The sequence below is a fragment of the Megalops cyprinoides genome, chromosome 25 (assembly GCF_013368585.1).
Source record: "Megalops cyprinoides isolate fMegCyp1 chromosome 25, fMegCyp1.pri, whole genome shotgun sequence".
Taxonomy (NCBI): Eukaryota; Metazoa; Chordata; class Actinopteri; order Elopiformes; family Megalopidae; genus Megalops; species Megalops cyprinoides.
Genome location: NC_050607.1, coordinates 7,002,510 through 7,017,338, shown reverse-complemented (window position 1 = coordinate 7,017,338; position 14,829 = coordinate 7,002,510). Strand labels below are relative to the sequence as shown.

Genomic DNA, 14,829 nt, shown 5'->3' with positions numbered 1-14,829 from the left:
TGACTGTCCCTCCTCCATGTCTGCATAAGCCAAACCCTCTGAAACCCCCCCTGTACCTCAGAGCTCTCATTATATTACATTACATTATTTTCATTTAGCAGACAATATTATATTCTTTATCTGTTTTTACAGCTGAGGCAATTCTGGGTCAAGTACCTCACAGCAGTGCCCCAGCAGGGAATCGAACAGCGACTTTTTGGTTACCAGCCCTGCTCCTTTCCACTATGGCACGCTGCCGCCTATGCGCATGGGCGAGGGAGACAAACTCTGGACGGAGTGGACAGTAGCAGAGTGGAGGAGAGGCTATGCTGAGTCCTCAGCCATCCCCCCCAGCCAGACCCGCCCCGCCCCGCTCCTGCCCGGCCAGGGGCCCCCAGCCCGCACCTGCTGCCCTACGGCGGGGCCCCAGCTCGGCGCAGAAAGAGATGAGACCTGGCTGGCGGGAGCGGGGAACGTGCGGCGCTTCAATCCAATTACCTGCTTTATTAATAGAACTGCTGAATGTTTCATGAGGCAGAGCCTCCTCTTCGCCACCGCGCACGGAGAGGAGCGGTAACCAGGCAGCGGCAGCCAGGCGCGGGGACAGAATCACACCCAGGAAAAACCTGGATCCCGGTCGCAATTTCAGGAATCCCGATGTTTTTCTTTCGAGATCTAACTCGAACACGACGCCACATTCCTCGTGCCAGACAGACCGTTCGGGTCGTTCCTCTTTTACAGTGCTGTGGTAAGGATGGTGATTTTTTTTTTTGTTTTGTTTTTTAAGCAGATGGAAAAATAAAGGTCATTTTATTTTCTGTTTAGTGTTTAATGCGCGTCAGCAGTGCTAATATGCTAACAGCGATAACGTGCTAGCGGGAGTGCCGGCGATTGTGACCTCTTGCGTCGCTCAGCCCTGACGCTGTCGGCATGCGGTCACCCCCGCGGCTTCCGCTGAAGGAAATTATTCGCCCCGCTTCCGCAACCAATTAAAAATCTCTACGGGTGACGGCACAGCTGCAATTCGCAAAGTATCAGCGAGAGCTCGTCTCTGATGGCAGCTAGCCCTGCACCCCTACCCTGTGTCCTCAAGAAAAAGACCCTGTTAGAGGGCCTTTTGAGGACTGCCAACACATTATTTTATCCCTTGACAATGTAGAATACTTTTGTGTCACACACATTCTGTTACTGCTAATGCTGCAGCAGTTGTGGTTTAGTACTTTAAGCAATAGAACTGTAGAGTCCCACACGACACCCTTCAGAGTCCACATCTACACACTGCCCTGCAGACCAGACATAGCATCCTGTGTATTATGGTCCAGGCCGGGCGTCAGCACCCTGTTGCTCTGGGGCTGCATGTAGCTGTTTAAGATTTCACATGGGGTGCTTTCTGATCTCACACAGGGCTCTTTAAGATCTCACATGTAGCTGCTTAAGATCTCAGTTTCAGTTCTTTAAGATCTCACATGGGGCTGTTTAAGACAAACCGATGCCGTTTTCATCTTTGCATCATTTATCTGATGCGTTGACATGTTTTCACGGCTAGTAACAGACATGTAACCGTGCCAAAATCTCACCCAGCTTGGGAAAACCAGGTTGCAAATGTACTTTAGGCTAATTAGCTAGCGAGCTGAATGGGGTTAAAACGGCGTCAAAAAGAAGAAGCGCTCACAATCAGGAACTCGCCACCGAGTGTACAGAGCCATATGCATTTTGCGGCGAACACGGCCAGACTTCCAGTCTGTCCCATTTGCGGTGGGAGTTTTGCCAACAACAAGAAATGGAACCTTGAGAGGCATTTCTGCAATGAAAGTGCCCAGCTGGAGGTAGCAGGAGGAGAGAAGCCGAGCAGCTGAAGCAGAAAGCCGATCAGAGCAAGCTCAGATTAGATAATTGGGCAGAGGCGCTGAGCAATATGACTGCTGGCCTTCTTGTTACCCAAGAAATAGTTCGGGGGGGGGGGCTCTGTTCACAGAACAAACGCGTTAAGGAGCGCTTCGTCAAAGCCATAGAGCAGCTGCACAGTGATTTCAGGAATAAGAACGAGATGCGTCTAAGAAATCAAAGACAGGCTGCTGTATGCGAGGATGGTCAGGGACAGAGCTATATGAGTATGTCAGCAGTCAGCAGACCACAGATGCCAAACTCACCTCCAGGTCTCTCTATAGTCTTTGAGGACTCCTGTGATGCTAATGGGATTGCACAAGTTGCTCTGCACTGTAAGAATGGGGAGTCCTGGGTGAACAAAAGAGGAGCTCGTTGAAAAGCTTTCTCTTTTGACAGCTTTTGTCAACCGCTTTAGGTCAAAAGAAATAAGCACCCACAATTTAATTTTCGTCGTGACTCATGGGGGCAAAGCATGAAAGGGGTGCACAAAGGCTTTGTGTAATGCTTTTCCGGAAAACGCTGAAGGTGATGTCGCCCGCTGCATAATTCATCGAGGAGCGCTCCGTGCCCGTACCTTTCCACCTGAGTAACGTCCCCTTGTTTTTCAAGACTGTCGACTAAATATTGGCAAAAGGGTCAGACCACAGACAGTTCGGTGAGCTGACTGAGGAGGTAAACTGCCAATATTCAGACCTTCTCACATTACATCACTGTCATTTAGCAGATGCTCTTATCCAGAGTGACTTACATAGGTTACAATTTTTTTTTTTACATGTTATCCACTTATACGGCTGGGTATTTACTGAGTCAGTTCTGGGTTAAGTACCTTGCCCAAGGGTACCGCAGCAGTGCCCCAGTGGGAATTCAAACCAGCAACCTTTCGTTACAAGCTCTGATCTTTAACACTACACCTAGTTTGGCAGTTTCTTCAGCACAGAAAAAATATGGTGGCTGTGGGAAGGATGAGCGCCGCAGTGTTTCGCTGCCCGTCAGGAAGAAGTGAAAGTGTTGAGTGAGTAAAACAGGCCGCAAGTACACTGAGCTCACAGATTCAGCCCGGCAACAGAAAACTTCACTTCGCGATGCACACCATGTCACATTTAAATGACCTCATCACAAAGCTGCAAGGAGAGGGGGACATACAGCTCTCTCACTGGTGCAAGAGGTGTTGTCGGTTGAGTAACTAACTTGGAGACAACAACGCAGTCTCCCACCAGATTGCTGGAAGGAATTCAAAGACATGGAGTTTGAGCCTGGTACAGAGGTGCTATGGAATGTGACGCTGGGCATGCAGAAGGCCTTGGCAGAGTAATTTCAGGAATTCAGAGGGGAGAGGTTTATTCGACTGCAACAAAACCCCCCGGGGGCGGACACCTCTGCACTCAACTTTCAGCATTTTCGCAGAACTGGAACTGGAATTGGCTGGCTCACGGCAGAGGGACACGTGGATTCCTAAATTTAGTTACTTGCCAAAAGAGCTTGAAAACGTGGAGAGGCAGAAGCCTGCGCTGGCACTGAAACACAGGTGGAAAGAACTGCAAGCCCGACCAAAACAAGACCAGATGGTTTTTGATGTTTGCAATTCCTTACTGGAGAGCAACACTAAACGCTATACATTCAGAGTCCTATAAATTTTCAGATCAACGCACCTCTGTGAGCAACAGTGACAGTTTACTGAGCGCAGCATCACGCTGCCAAAACATCATGCAAAGAAATTATGTGCATTAAATCAGAAAGTTCACGATAAAGTAACTTAAATCAATGTTATTAATATTGCATGTTATGAAACAGAACAACAAGTGAATGCAGTACAAAATATTAGACCAACTGTGTCAGAAAGACCATTATTATCTTTTGCTTGTATAATTACTGTCATCTGGTGCCTTAGCAGGCCTTACTGCATGCCAGGTGGACATTGCATTATATTAAATTACTGTCATTTAGCAGTCACTCTTATCCAGAGCAACTCACCAAGTGCTTGTTATAAAGTGGCGTTAGAAGTTTCACAAACAGAACACCACTAACTGGACAGGAGGAGGAAGAAGAGAATAAAAACGCTGATTCAATATTACTTCTATCATATATTCTGACTTGGTCACAGTTCTATTGGGGATCTCATTCTATCTTTCTGGGTCTGCTTCTACCAGACAGCCATGACAAGGGCTGTATCGGCCCGTAGTAGATTTCCAGCAGGAGCCCCCCAGGGCTTTGTGCTCAGCTCCCTCCTGTTTTCACTGTACACAAGGTCACTTGGCTCCATTATTTCATCCCATGGTTTCTGATATCTCTGTTATTCTGATGATGCTCAACTATTTCTCCCCCCCCCCCCCCCCCAATCTACCACTATTGGTCTTGTGAAACATCTCAGCTTGCCCAGCAAATGTCTCATTGTGGATGTCTACACATCAGCTGGGGCTCAGCTAAGCCAAGACTGAGTTTATCCTCATACCAGCCAGGCCCCCTTCCTTTCAGGACTCCACTGCTACCCTTGAGTCAGGTCTGGTCTCCTTCAATTGTGTAGTTTTATTGTAGCGTAGTACTGCAATTAAGTTTCAAATGTAGTTATCACAGCACTGTGGGGGGGGGGGGGGGGGGGGGAGGCTGAGTGGTGACACATGCTTGAACTTGAAAAGTTGTACACTGTTCATACTATCTTTTATAAGATGCACTTTGTTCTCTTTCTCTGTAAGTCAGTCTGGATAAGACCGTCCACTAAATGACAAAAAGGAACATATGTGTACTGTGTCTTTCAATCCACTGAAACTAAGTAAAATGTCTTAATTTGGCAGGACGCTGCCTCCCACAGAGCCTGCGGGATGGAAGAAGGTGAGGAATCTGGGATGGACATTGCCCCACTGCGGGCCCTCCTTTCTGCGGGGCCAGAGAGCCCTCCGCCTGCACATTCAGGAACTGAAAGCATGTGGGTCTGAGCTGTGACTACTCGCAGGAGGGAGCCCCCTGCTGGTCCCTGGTGGCTACGCGGCAGGACTAGCTGCGACAGACTGGAGAGGAGGAGACAACCGGAACATTCGTCTGCCTTTGTTCCAAAAACAAACACAACAAAAGCCGCAAAGGAACAGTGTCAGTCACAATCTGCTTCGGAGTGAGGCTCTAACACTTTCAGGGCCGTCGCTTTTCCACACTGTTTCTTTTTTGTTGCTTCTATATTCATCTGAGAGACCACTTCTGCTATGTTCCTTCAAAGAATCCAACACAAGTCTTCAAATTAAAATGAACTAAACGGCACCGTGAATAAGCATTTACGGGTGTGATAGCCATTAGCACTGTCCATCACAGGGGAAGGATGGGGTTTGACACGTTGGGGGGCCTTCGGTGATGAGGAACTCTCTCCTCTGGTTCGATGGTGGCATTCTGTAATTATAAGCTGTTGTCTCTGGGAGAACGTAATCACCACAGAAAGCTGTAATTAGCTGACCTCCCCGAGCGCTGCGCTCTGCGGTCGCCTCTCCCCCGCTTTCGCAAAATGCAACATAAATAAAACAGCTCCGTGTCAATCACAGCGCGGAGATTAATGAAGAGAACAAACCATTCTGAGATTATGTGACGCTCACCCGCAGCAGCCAAACACAAACACTCTGTGCAGTCAGGGGGGCTCTCATTGCTCTCCATTGCCTCCTCAAAAAGTGCACAAGTTTCCAAGTTACTGCACTTACTTCAACATCTCTATGCCTTTTGAAAAAAAATTATATATGTATTATATATATATATATATATATATATATATATATGAGAAAGAGAGAGAGAGCTTTGTTATCAGTTATCTGCAGTCGTCTGCAGTTATCACGTTATCTGCATATCCACAACACTTGATCCTCACTTGATCTTCCCTTGAATGTGCTCCTATCTGGGATAAACCCAACCAAATTAGAATGGTGATCCGAAAAGCATTACGCTTGGCCAGAGGATGAGACAGAGGGGAAAATGTGTATTGTTTTTCTTGGTTTTGAGTGCAACTGATGTCAGCTGTGATGCGGGTGGGGTGGAGCAAACACAAAGGTTCAGGGAAAAAAAAAGCGAGCTTTGTGGAAAATGTTCCTCTGGTCTCGCGGTAGAGGAGCGAAAACGCTGCAGTCCGCGGTCAGAAATGAGGTCATTTCTTTGCCGGGCTTTCTGGGAAACATCAGCAGTCAGACCATGTCCAGGCAGAAACACCGCACGCTCCGCTCAAAGCCTGCAGCAGCAGTGGAAAACCGGGCAGAGCCTCCTCTGTTTACTACGATCCACGCTCAGTTCGGCTCAGATCCACGGTTGGTCAGCGGGGCGAGAAACAGCCAATGAATCTTTCATGTGGGGTCTTATTAGGCTGTTAGTGGAGGCCCTTGTGTCATCGCCCATCTCCCATAACAGCCTGTGAATATCTAAAAAGCATGCTGATTCTCTCTAGACGTTTCTTCTGTGATCACACAGTAAGAGCGAGGTTATGGCCTTTAATACATTTACTGGATTTTTTTTTTCCCCACGCAAGTTAGAAGGTGTAAGCTGGAGCTGTTACATGGCAGGGCATGGGGTGAGTTTGTAAGCAGTGAGGAAATATTTCATTCCAGCTTCCAGTACAGCCACCCAAGACGGAGTTAGCTTATTTTCCGAGGACATCTCTTTGTGTGTCTAAAAACACAAACCCTTCAGACTGTGACTGCCCACCACCCTTCACTTCAGTATATTTTCTTGGTTATGACAAGTTGCACACTTTTCTTATGATTCTCTTCAATTGTTTTGCGGTAAGAAAAGCGTTTCAAAGAAGGATGTGACACTTAGTGTTAGCAGAATGTGATATGTAGCGGTTCCGCTATTTTAATTCTGTGTCTCCATGTTTCATGGTCGCTGGAGGGCTTTGAGCTTAATGACATGCACTGCATTTTGAGAAGCACCCTGCTTAAGAACACAGACAACATCTATCACAACGCAGACCTGAGGGAATGAGAGTAACAATGAGAGCAAAGTTACATTGCTCCAAACACTCCATCACAACCTAACACCATTACAACAACCACGCCATCACCACCTAGCACCAGCTCTCTCAACGCTCCATTACAAACCAGCACCATGACTCCAGACGTCCTACCGCAACCCAGAACCATCAGGCCAAACCCCCCATCACAACCTAACATCATCACTCCACATCTCTCATCATAACCCAACACCTCATCCCAGCAGCACTCCATGGCAACCCAGCATCGAATCCAATCATTCCGTCTCAACCCAGCAACTCAGCACACTCCATCACAACCAAACACTGATTCCAAAACGCCAAATCACAACCCAACACCATTCCACCAAAGCAGCCCACCATAACCCAACACAGCCGTCAATCATAACCGGAGCTCCTACCTTTGTATTGGTCCAGAGAGCTCGCTGGTGTCCTGCCTAGAGGGGAGGAAAGCAGACAGGCATTAGTTAAAGAGAAGAGGAAGAAGCCTGCTAGAAAACGTGTGAGGCGCGGTGAGATTAGCGCAGGCAACAAAGCCTTTGAATTACACTGCGCGGCCCCGGCAAGCGCATTCTATTTCTGGTAACTCTCTCATGCAAATCCCACGGTGCAGGTGCACTCACAGTCGGCAGGAAGCAGCATCATCTCATTTGGAGGGGCTGTGCTGGTGTGCTGACTGAACACTGATACAGACTCCTCTCTATGTCACCGACTCTCACACGGCCCTCACCATGGTGACTTTACATCGAGCACGTGAAGTGAGCGGGAAGATGTGGGGATATTTCCCAAGCCGACCGTGTTCAAGACGGAAGCTGCTACATGGATTTTTACCGACTCGCAATCCCAGCGAGGGCGGCTCCCACAAATCACCCTCACAGGAAGAACCTCTGGTCACCGTTCAACAAAGCATCCCTGCACCAGCTGCACCAGAGCCTGTTCAGTGCAGTGCAGTGAAACAAACTGGGCAAAATCGCCCGGCTAAAAAACCAATACAGTCAGTGTTAGAAGTGCACGGGGTTAGTTAAGCACACGGTGTTTTTACTTACCCAGCCTTTGAGCCTACAGAGAAGTGTCAAAAAACTGCACTCCCACACTAACAAGCTGTCTTCACACCCTACCCTCCTGCCAGAGCACTCCACTGCACTACCTCCCTTCACTTGGTGGTCTGCTCTTAGAAGGGTCACTAATCTCATTCATGCCTCTTCTTTACCCCTTCCCCTGAGTAGTGGAACAAGCTCCCCACAACCATTAAATATTACTATTGTCATTAAGCGAATACTCTTATCCAGAGTTACTTACATAGGTTACAATCATCCATTCATACAGCTAGGATATTTACTGAGGTAATTCTGGGTTAGGCACCTCGCCCAGGGATACAGCAGCAGTGTCCGAGCAGGGAATCGAACCATCAACTGGTTATAAGCCTTGTTCCTTACCACTATGCTACACTGCTGCCCCAATCTTAAAACAAGCTGCAAGAATATCAGCACCACTGACCATTTTCTGTGCTCATGGAAGTTCCCCCCCTGCAGCATTTGCAGGTATTTGCAGAATGAGGGTTCCAGTGTGCTGGAGGAAAAACAGCACAAAAACGCAACATGCTCCAGAGAGTGACCACACCACACTCTGAGGACGGCGCCGGCCCCCGGGGATCGGAGTGACAGGAGAGCTTTCGCCAAGTCCTGACAGGAGAAATGAACTTGCACCAATCACCGGCCGGGCTTCAAGTGGCCGGTTCAATTACCCTTGACTGGGAAAACAAACGCCAGCGCTCTGAGGAGAAATCAATGCCCTGAATGTGTGCGGCTGATTCTGGCCTTCATTCAGCGTGACACCAGGCAAATGGGTGCAGAAAATACTGCTTCTCCTCCACGGCTGGCGCGGAGGAACGGGGTCCGCTCTTTAGAGTGTGAAACTCCCAACATGCCCTCACACGCAAGCCTTTGGTTATTCAGTTACTGGTAATGTCCCCTTCCTTTTCAGGACCAAATGTGGAGGAAATGGAGGATAGAATCGGCTCATTCAGACGGAATCCGATCACAGCTCCCTCTCGTTTGCATTTCAAAGGCCTCTTTCTCTCGTTTCGTCCGTGGCCATGGTGGCGAACCCCGTTTCTATGCCCGCTTTCGCATGGAGAGAGAGAGAGGGAGAGAGAGAGAGCGCGTTATGAATTATGAATTATGAATTATGAAAGCCTACAGAGGAGGATCTTTCATGGGGCGCAGGGACATGCGGCACACAAGCGTTCTCCACGGTAACAGCAAACCAGGATAAATATGCTGGTTTGTGAAAGTGAAGCAAGACTGAAGCAGTACTACTGAAACTGAGGAAAGACTGAGGCAGTACTACTGAAACTGAGGAAAGACTGAGGCAGTACTACTGAAACTGAGGCAAGACTGAGGCAGTACTACTAAAACTGAGGAAAGACTGAGGCAGTACTTCTGAAACTGAGGCAAGACTGAGGCAGTACTACTGAAACTGAGGCAAGACTGAAGCAGTACTACTGAAACTGAGGAAAGACTGAGGCAGTACTACTGAAACTGAGGCAAGACTGAGGCAGTACTACTGAAACTGAGGCAGCACTACTGAAACTGAGGCAAGACTGAAGCAGTACTGCTGAAACTGAGGCAAGAATGAGGCAGTACTACTGAAACAGGCAGTACTACTGAAACTGAGGCAAGAATGAGGCAGTACTACTGAAACTGAGGCAGTACTACTGAAACTGAGGCAAGACTGAAGCAGTACTACTGAAACTGAGGCAAGACTGAGGCAGTACTACTGAAACTGAGGCAGTACTACTGAAACTGAGGAAAGACTGAGGCAGTACTACTGAAACTGAGGTACAAATGAGGCAGTACTACTGAATTTGGGGAGTTACTGAGGCAATACTACTGAAACTGAGGAGAGACTGAAGCGGTACTATTGAAACTGTAGCATGGCTGAAACGGCCCTGCTGAAAGTGAAGCATGTGAGTTGAGAGCTGAGGAATGCCACAGTGCCACATCTATATCTGGGGTACTGAACACCTTCAAGCCCGGATTCAAGAGACAGTTACAGCTTAATCAAGTACTTTATTAACAATCTGGTGGGCACTGAACTTAAAGGACAATATGTAAAAATGAAAAAATACAAAGCTAGGCTTGATTCAGCTCGCAATGGGAGTTGGTCTTGAGCCTTCTTGTGGGGTCCAGTCAACAGTTTAACCCTAATTCTATTGAGACACAGACAGACAAGCACCCATCAGATGCTGCCAGCACTGCAGGGTTGGGTTCTGTACCACTGCATCACTGGGGTCCACCTTAGCTGCACTATTGGGCTCTGTAATTATGATCAGCAGACAATGAGCCCCTGATACTGTTAGTGCCTTATCTGAAACAATTTGATTAGTTTGAAATTTTACATGCAAATGGCTTTGGTCCCACCTATCTGGGGTGGCTCTGTCGAAATGAAGAACAGCTGCTGGTCTTCTGAAAAGCTACTGTCTCTCCACCTCAAACACACATACACACACACACACACACACACAAACACACACAGTCTCCATATCTCTGCTGTTCATCACATATTGTCTCTCTCTTACTCCCTCTCAGGATAGTTGGAGCCCACGTTATTCTGGTCCATATAGCGCAGCGCTGCTGCACCCGAAAGCAGAGCAATTTACCTCACCGTTTCCAATAAAAATTGCATCTGGAAGAGGTTAAACAAAGAGAGCCTCATTAATACCTCAGACCGCTCTCTCCCACTGTCCTCCCGCTCATTAGAGCTCGTTAATTTCACCTTTCGCGAGAGAGAGAGAGGGAACCAGAGAGAGAGAGTGAGAGACACAGGGAGCGACAGCAAGAGAGAGAGAGAGAAAGGCTGGTACCGGGAAACGGAAAGATTGAGGGAGAGAGAGAGAGACGGCACAAGGCGAGAGAAGAGGGATGGAGAGAGAGAGGAGACAGCAGTGCAGGGAAACAGCATTAGCCCCTCATTTACTCAGATATATTCTGAGGCTGGAGAGACTGCAGCAGGCAGCGGTGCACACATCCACACAGCTCCCGGCCCAGACACATTAGAGCTGCCAGGCTATAAAGCAGGCGTAAGTAACAGCGGAGAGACAGGCCCCATTCATCACTCCACGGGCTAAAAATACTACAGCTCCGGACCATTACCTAAAACCCCACACAACTGATCAGACACGAGTGAGGCTTTATGACATGTTACTAGTCGTTAATGTCCAATGAGATATGTAACAGGGGGAGAAGCCAGTCATTAATATCCCACAAGGTTCACAACAGGGGGAGGAGCCAGTCATTACTGCCCCACAGGATACACAACAGGGGGCGGAGTCATCCATTAATACCCCACAAGAGACACACCAGGGGGAGGAGTCACTCCTTAATGCCTTGTGTGACATTTTACAAAAGTAGAGCCAATCATTAATGACATCAGGGGGAGGAGTCAGTCATTAATGGCACATGCATTATGCAACAAGAAGAGAGGACTGTTGTGAAACGGAGGTGCATTTATGTAGCAGAGATTCCATCTGATTGGAGGGCAACATGTGCTCAGAATGTGTCTGCCAATCAGAACATGGGTGCAGTTAGAGAATGAGTGTGTTAGAGTGTGTGCATAATCAAAGTGTGTGTAAAGTCAAAATGTGCATGCTGTCATTGCATGTGTTTGGTCAAATCTTGGCTGTGATTTGGGAGTGTGTGCCGTAAGAACGTGTTTGTGGTTGACGTTTATATATGCAGTTAAAGTGTGTTTGTGGTTGAGGTGTGTCCGCAGTCAGAGCCTGTGTGTGGTCAGTGTGTGTCTGTGGCTGGAGAGTGCCTGGTCAGACAGAGCACAGTATTGGCTTTAGGTTTAGTGTTTGGGTGGAGAGTGTGTGGTGAGCATGTGTGTGTGGTCGCACAGAGTGTGTGGTTGCAGCTTTTGTGTGTGTGTGTGTGTGGTCAGAGCATATCACTCAGATTTACACTCAGAGACACAGGAGCTGAAACACAGTCACAGGACGTGTCTGTTAAATATCACTGTTGTTATGTTGTTAAACGTTTGAATTAAATTAAGTCCCACAAAAATACAATCTGCTCATTGACACAACAGGCTGTGTTCCCAGCCTATTACGTTTAGCCTCAGCTCGTTTCTCCGCCTCCAGCAGAGGTCCCAGCCAATCACCCCTCAGCAATCCCAAAGTCTCCAGTGCTTACAGTGACTGAGGCAGGCAAGTGGGTGTTTGTCTTTTGGTGAACATATCTACAGTAGCGTCCTCATCACTGGCTAAGAATAAGTTACAGCCCTGTCCCACAGAATGGTCCAGTTTAGATTTAGGACAGAGTTAGCTGATCTTGGATCAATTATCAGGTGCCGACATCGATCCAGAGCATCCCTACCACTCTCAGGACAGACAGATACAATTTACTGGAACACTCATCCAGAGGCATATTTATGCCCCAATAAAAGAGGTCTGAGGAATACACAGTTGCGTCTCGGGAGACATTTTTCACGGCGAGTCACAATGACAAATACAGTTATTTCCTGGACTGGACAGGTGCCAGGTGTTCCTGCAAGTCCTGCCAAAACGTTTCTGCCAGGCCGGTAACTTGAGTTGTTATGTCCTCCGAGCCTGTGGGAGATGCTTCGGCTCCATGCTGAGCTGAACACAGCCCCTGGTCTCTCTGATTACAGGACCGTGTTCTGTTTCCTCGGCTGATCTCACAGTCCAGGGCGACTCCAGTTTATCGCAGATCACATATTCAATAATGCAACACGACGTCTGCAATGCAATGTACTGGATATGCTTTTTGTGAGTCGTTTCCGCCAAATGAATAAATGTAAATTTAACACAGCACAGTAGAAAACTAGGCCAGTCACACGCTGCGTGTCCATACCAGTAACAATCTGAAAAAGGTAGGCCGGTAGCACTCTGCAAATAATGGTATCGCTATCATGACTGCACGCTCCAAGAATTGAATTCAATCCGATTGGAGTGAAACTCCTCTTGAGGCCACAGTCTTCTACGAGAAGCATTAATATGGTAATATTTCAAGTAACACTTCACACATGAACAGAGCAAGTTCTTACTTAAGGTGCTAACAAACGAGTCTGCTAATATAACAATGAAACTGGTAACACCTTCTGAAACCCTGATAGCCATGATTGATGTGTTACATAATTGAACACAATTACAGTTTTTTTATGATTAGGAATAATTAGAGCCTTTTATTTAGACCATCGTCCTATTGCTCTAATTGGTACAATCACAATCAGGCATTTGTTTTGGCTCTGGACAGCTGACAACAGAATCAAGCATTGTCATTTAGAGTTATACAAAAAAGGCATGTCTGTTGATGTGATAGTAAATAGACTATAAAAATGTCCTTGATGACTTTCAAAATGGCAATGGCCAGATTTTTTTTTAAAGGAATGGCTAGGCATTTTGGATATCAAGGGCAGAATAAAATGTGAGTGGTATTTCCAAACCAATCTTATGGGGTGGAACTTGTGATTAAGAGATGTTTTTCAGGGATAGCGAAACAGTGTGATTTTGGCTTGATACATGTGCCAGTGTTCATATGCATCTGTATAACTGCCACGAATGTGCTAAAGCTTGGAGGAGATTCTGCAAGATGAGTCCATTAAGTATTTTGTCAAAGTTACTGAGGAACGATATCATGCGCAATCACCATATCTGCTGGGAGTTTTAGGAGGCTTAAGAGTATCAGACAAGGTGCCCCAAACAGCAATAATAAACACAGTCTTTGAGTTTGTATTTATGAGGAAAGTTTAAGAAAAATCAATATGACTGTCATTCTGTCTGATCGAGTTAGCCATGAAGTAAAATGTCATGCACTAATCCCTATAAAGGCCTACATTTCTGTTTTAATCTCTGAGATATGCTGGGCAGAATATTTACAGTTCTCATGGGCCTCCAGCCATCATGTCTGTATCACTTCCTTGGAGAGGCAGGGCCATAAAGGGCTGTGTATGAACACCCCGGAAAATTGATACAACCGTAATGTCACATAACCCAGTGACCTGTCATTAATCACCCTGAGAGCCAGTGTGGAACCTACCATAAATTCTAGTGTATGAGCTCCATTGTGCATTTGCTGCTGTTGTGATCAGATGGAACATATTCAGGGAAATAGAAATTACATACAAATTAAATTGGTGTACTGCTGAACAATGGTGGAAATATGATGATAAATCGCAGGACAACACAATCACTGAACTCACATCAATCACAGTGGTGGAAACACCCAAATGGAAAATCTGAAAAACCGCCACAGTGTTCATCCAGAGGCTTTAAAGATCTGTGAACTGAGGTTCGATCAATGCAGCAGCATGACTCTCTAAACCACAACCAGGAACATGCAGTTCTGGAATAAGCTCAGAAAACTTAATAAAAAAAAACGATGCGAAAGTATAACAAGACGGAGCAAAACAGGAAAAACGTTTGCCATTATGCAAACTCCACACGTACGCCGCTATGCAAATCATCAATCAAAAACTTTGATGTAACTCCATGAAGGCACGAGGGAGAGGAAGCTGTCGTTTGCGGAGCGTGACAGAGGGGGGAGACGTGTTGTTTGGGAGCGGAGACAGCCCGCGGCCTGCTCCCGCGCCCGGCGTGAAGCCGCGCCCGGTCCTTTGCCACCGCCGAGATCTTATTAGTTAATCTGCATACGGCTGCCGTCAGGATGACAAACGACAGCTGGGCGGTGGCGGGACCCCGAGAAAAGACGCGCCACTCCAGTTCCGAACTCGCTCCGTGCCCACCGCTCTCTCTCTCTCTCTCTCTCTCAGCGAGAAAGCGGCCCCGCGCTCCGAACCCGCGCCGGGTCATACCCTGCGGCGCTCCGGGGAAACGCTCCAGAACTACACAGCAATGTTAGCGGGGCGAAATTGAAGCAAGACTCTGGCCCATGCTCTCCCGCCCCTCTTGTTTTCTTTGTCCCCCCAGTGAAATTCGCTGTGAGCAGAAAACTCGTTTTTTTTTTTTTTTTTAATATGGAGAGCCAGCAGTG

The 14,829-nt window shown here is 47.4% G+C and overlaps 1 protein-coding gene across 1 annotated transcript in view; it reads right to left on the bottom strand.

Moving 5' to 3' along the window:
- The window catches only part of LOC118771629 (CUGBP Elav-like family member 2), a 122,783-nt gene that overhangs the window by 85,975 nt on the left and 21,979 nt on the right, over nt 1-14,829 (bottom strand). Inside the window, exon 2 of the mRNA XM_036519621.1 lies at nt 7,216-7,251. Within this exon, the coding sequence (XP_036375514.1) occupies nt 7,216-7,251 (36 nt within the window). The remainder of the gene's footprint in view (nt 1-7,215; nt 7,252-14,829) is intronic.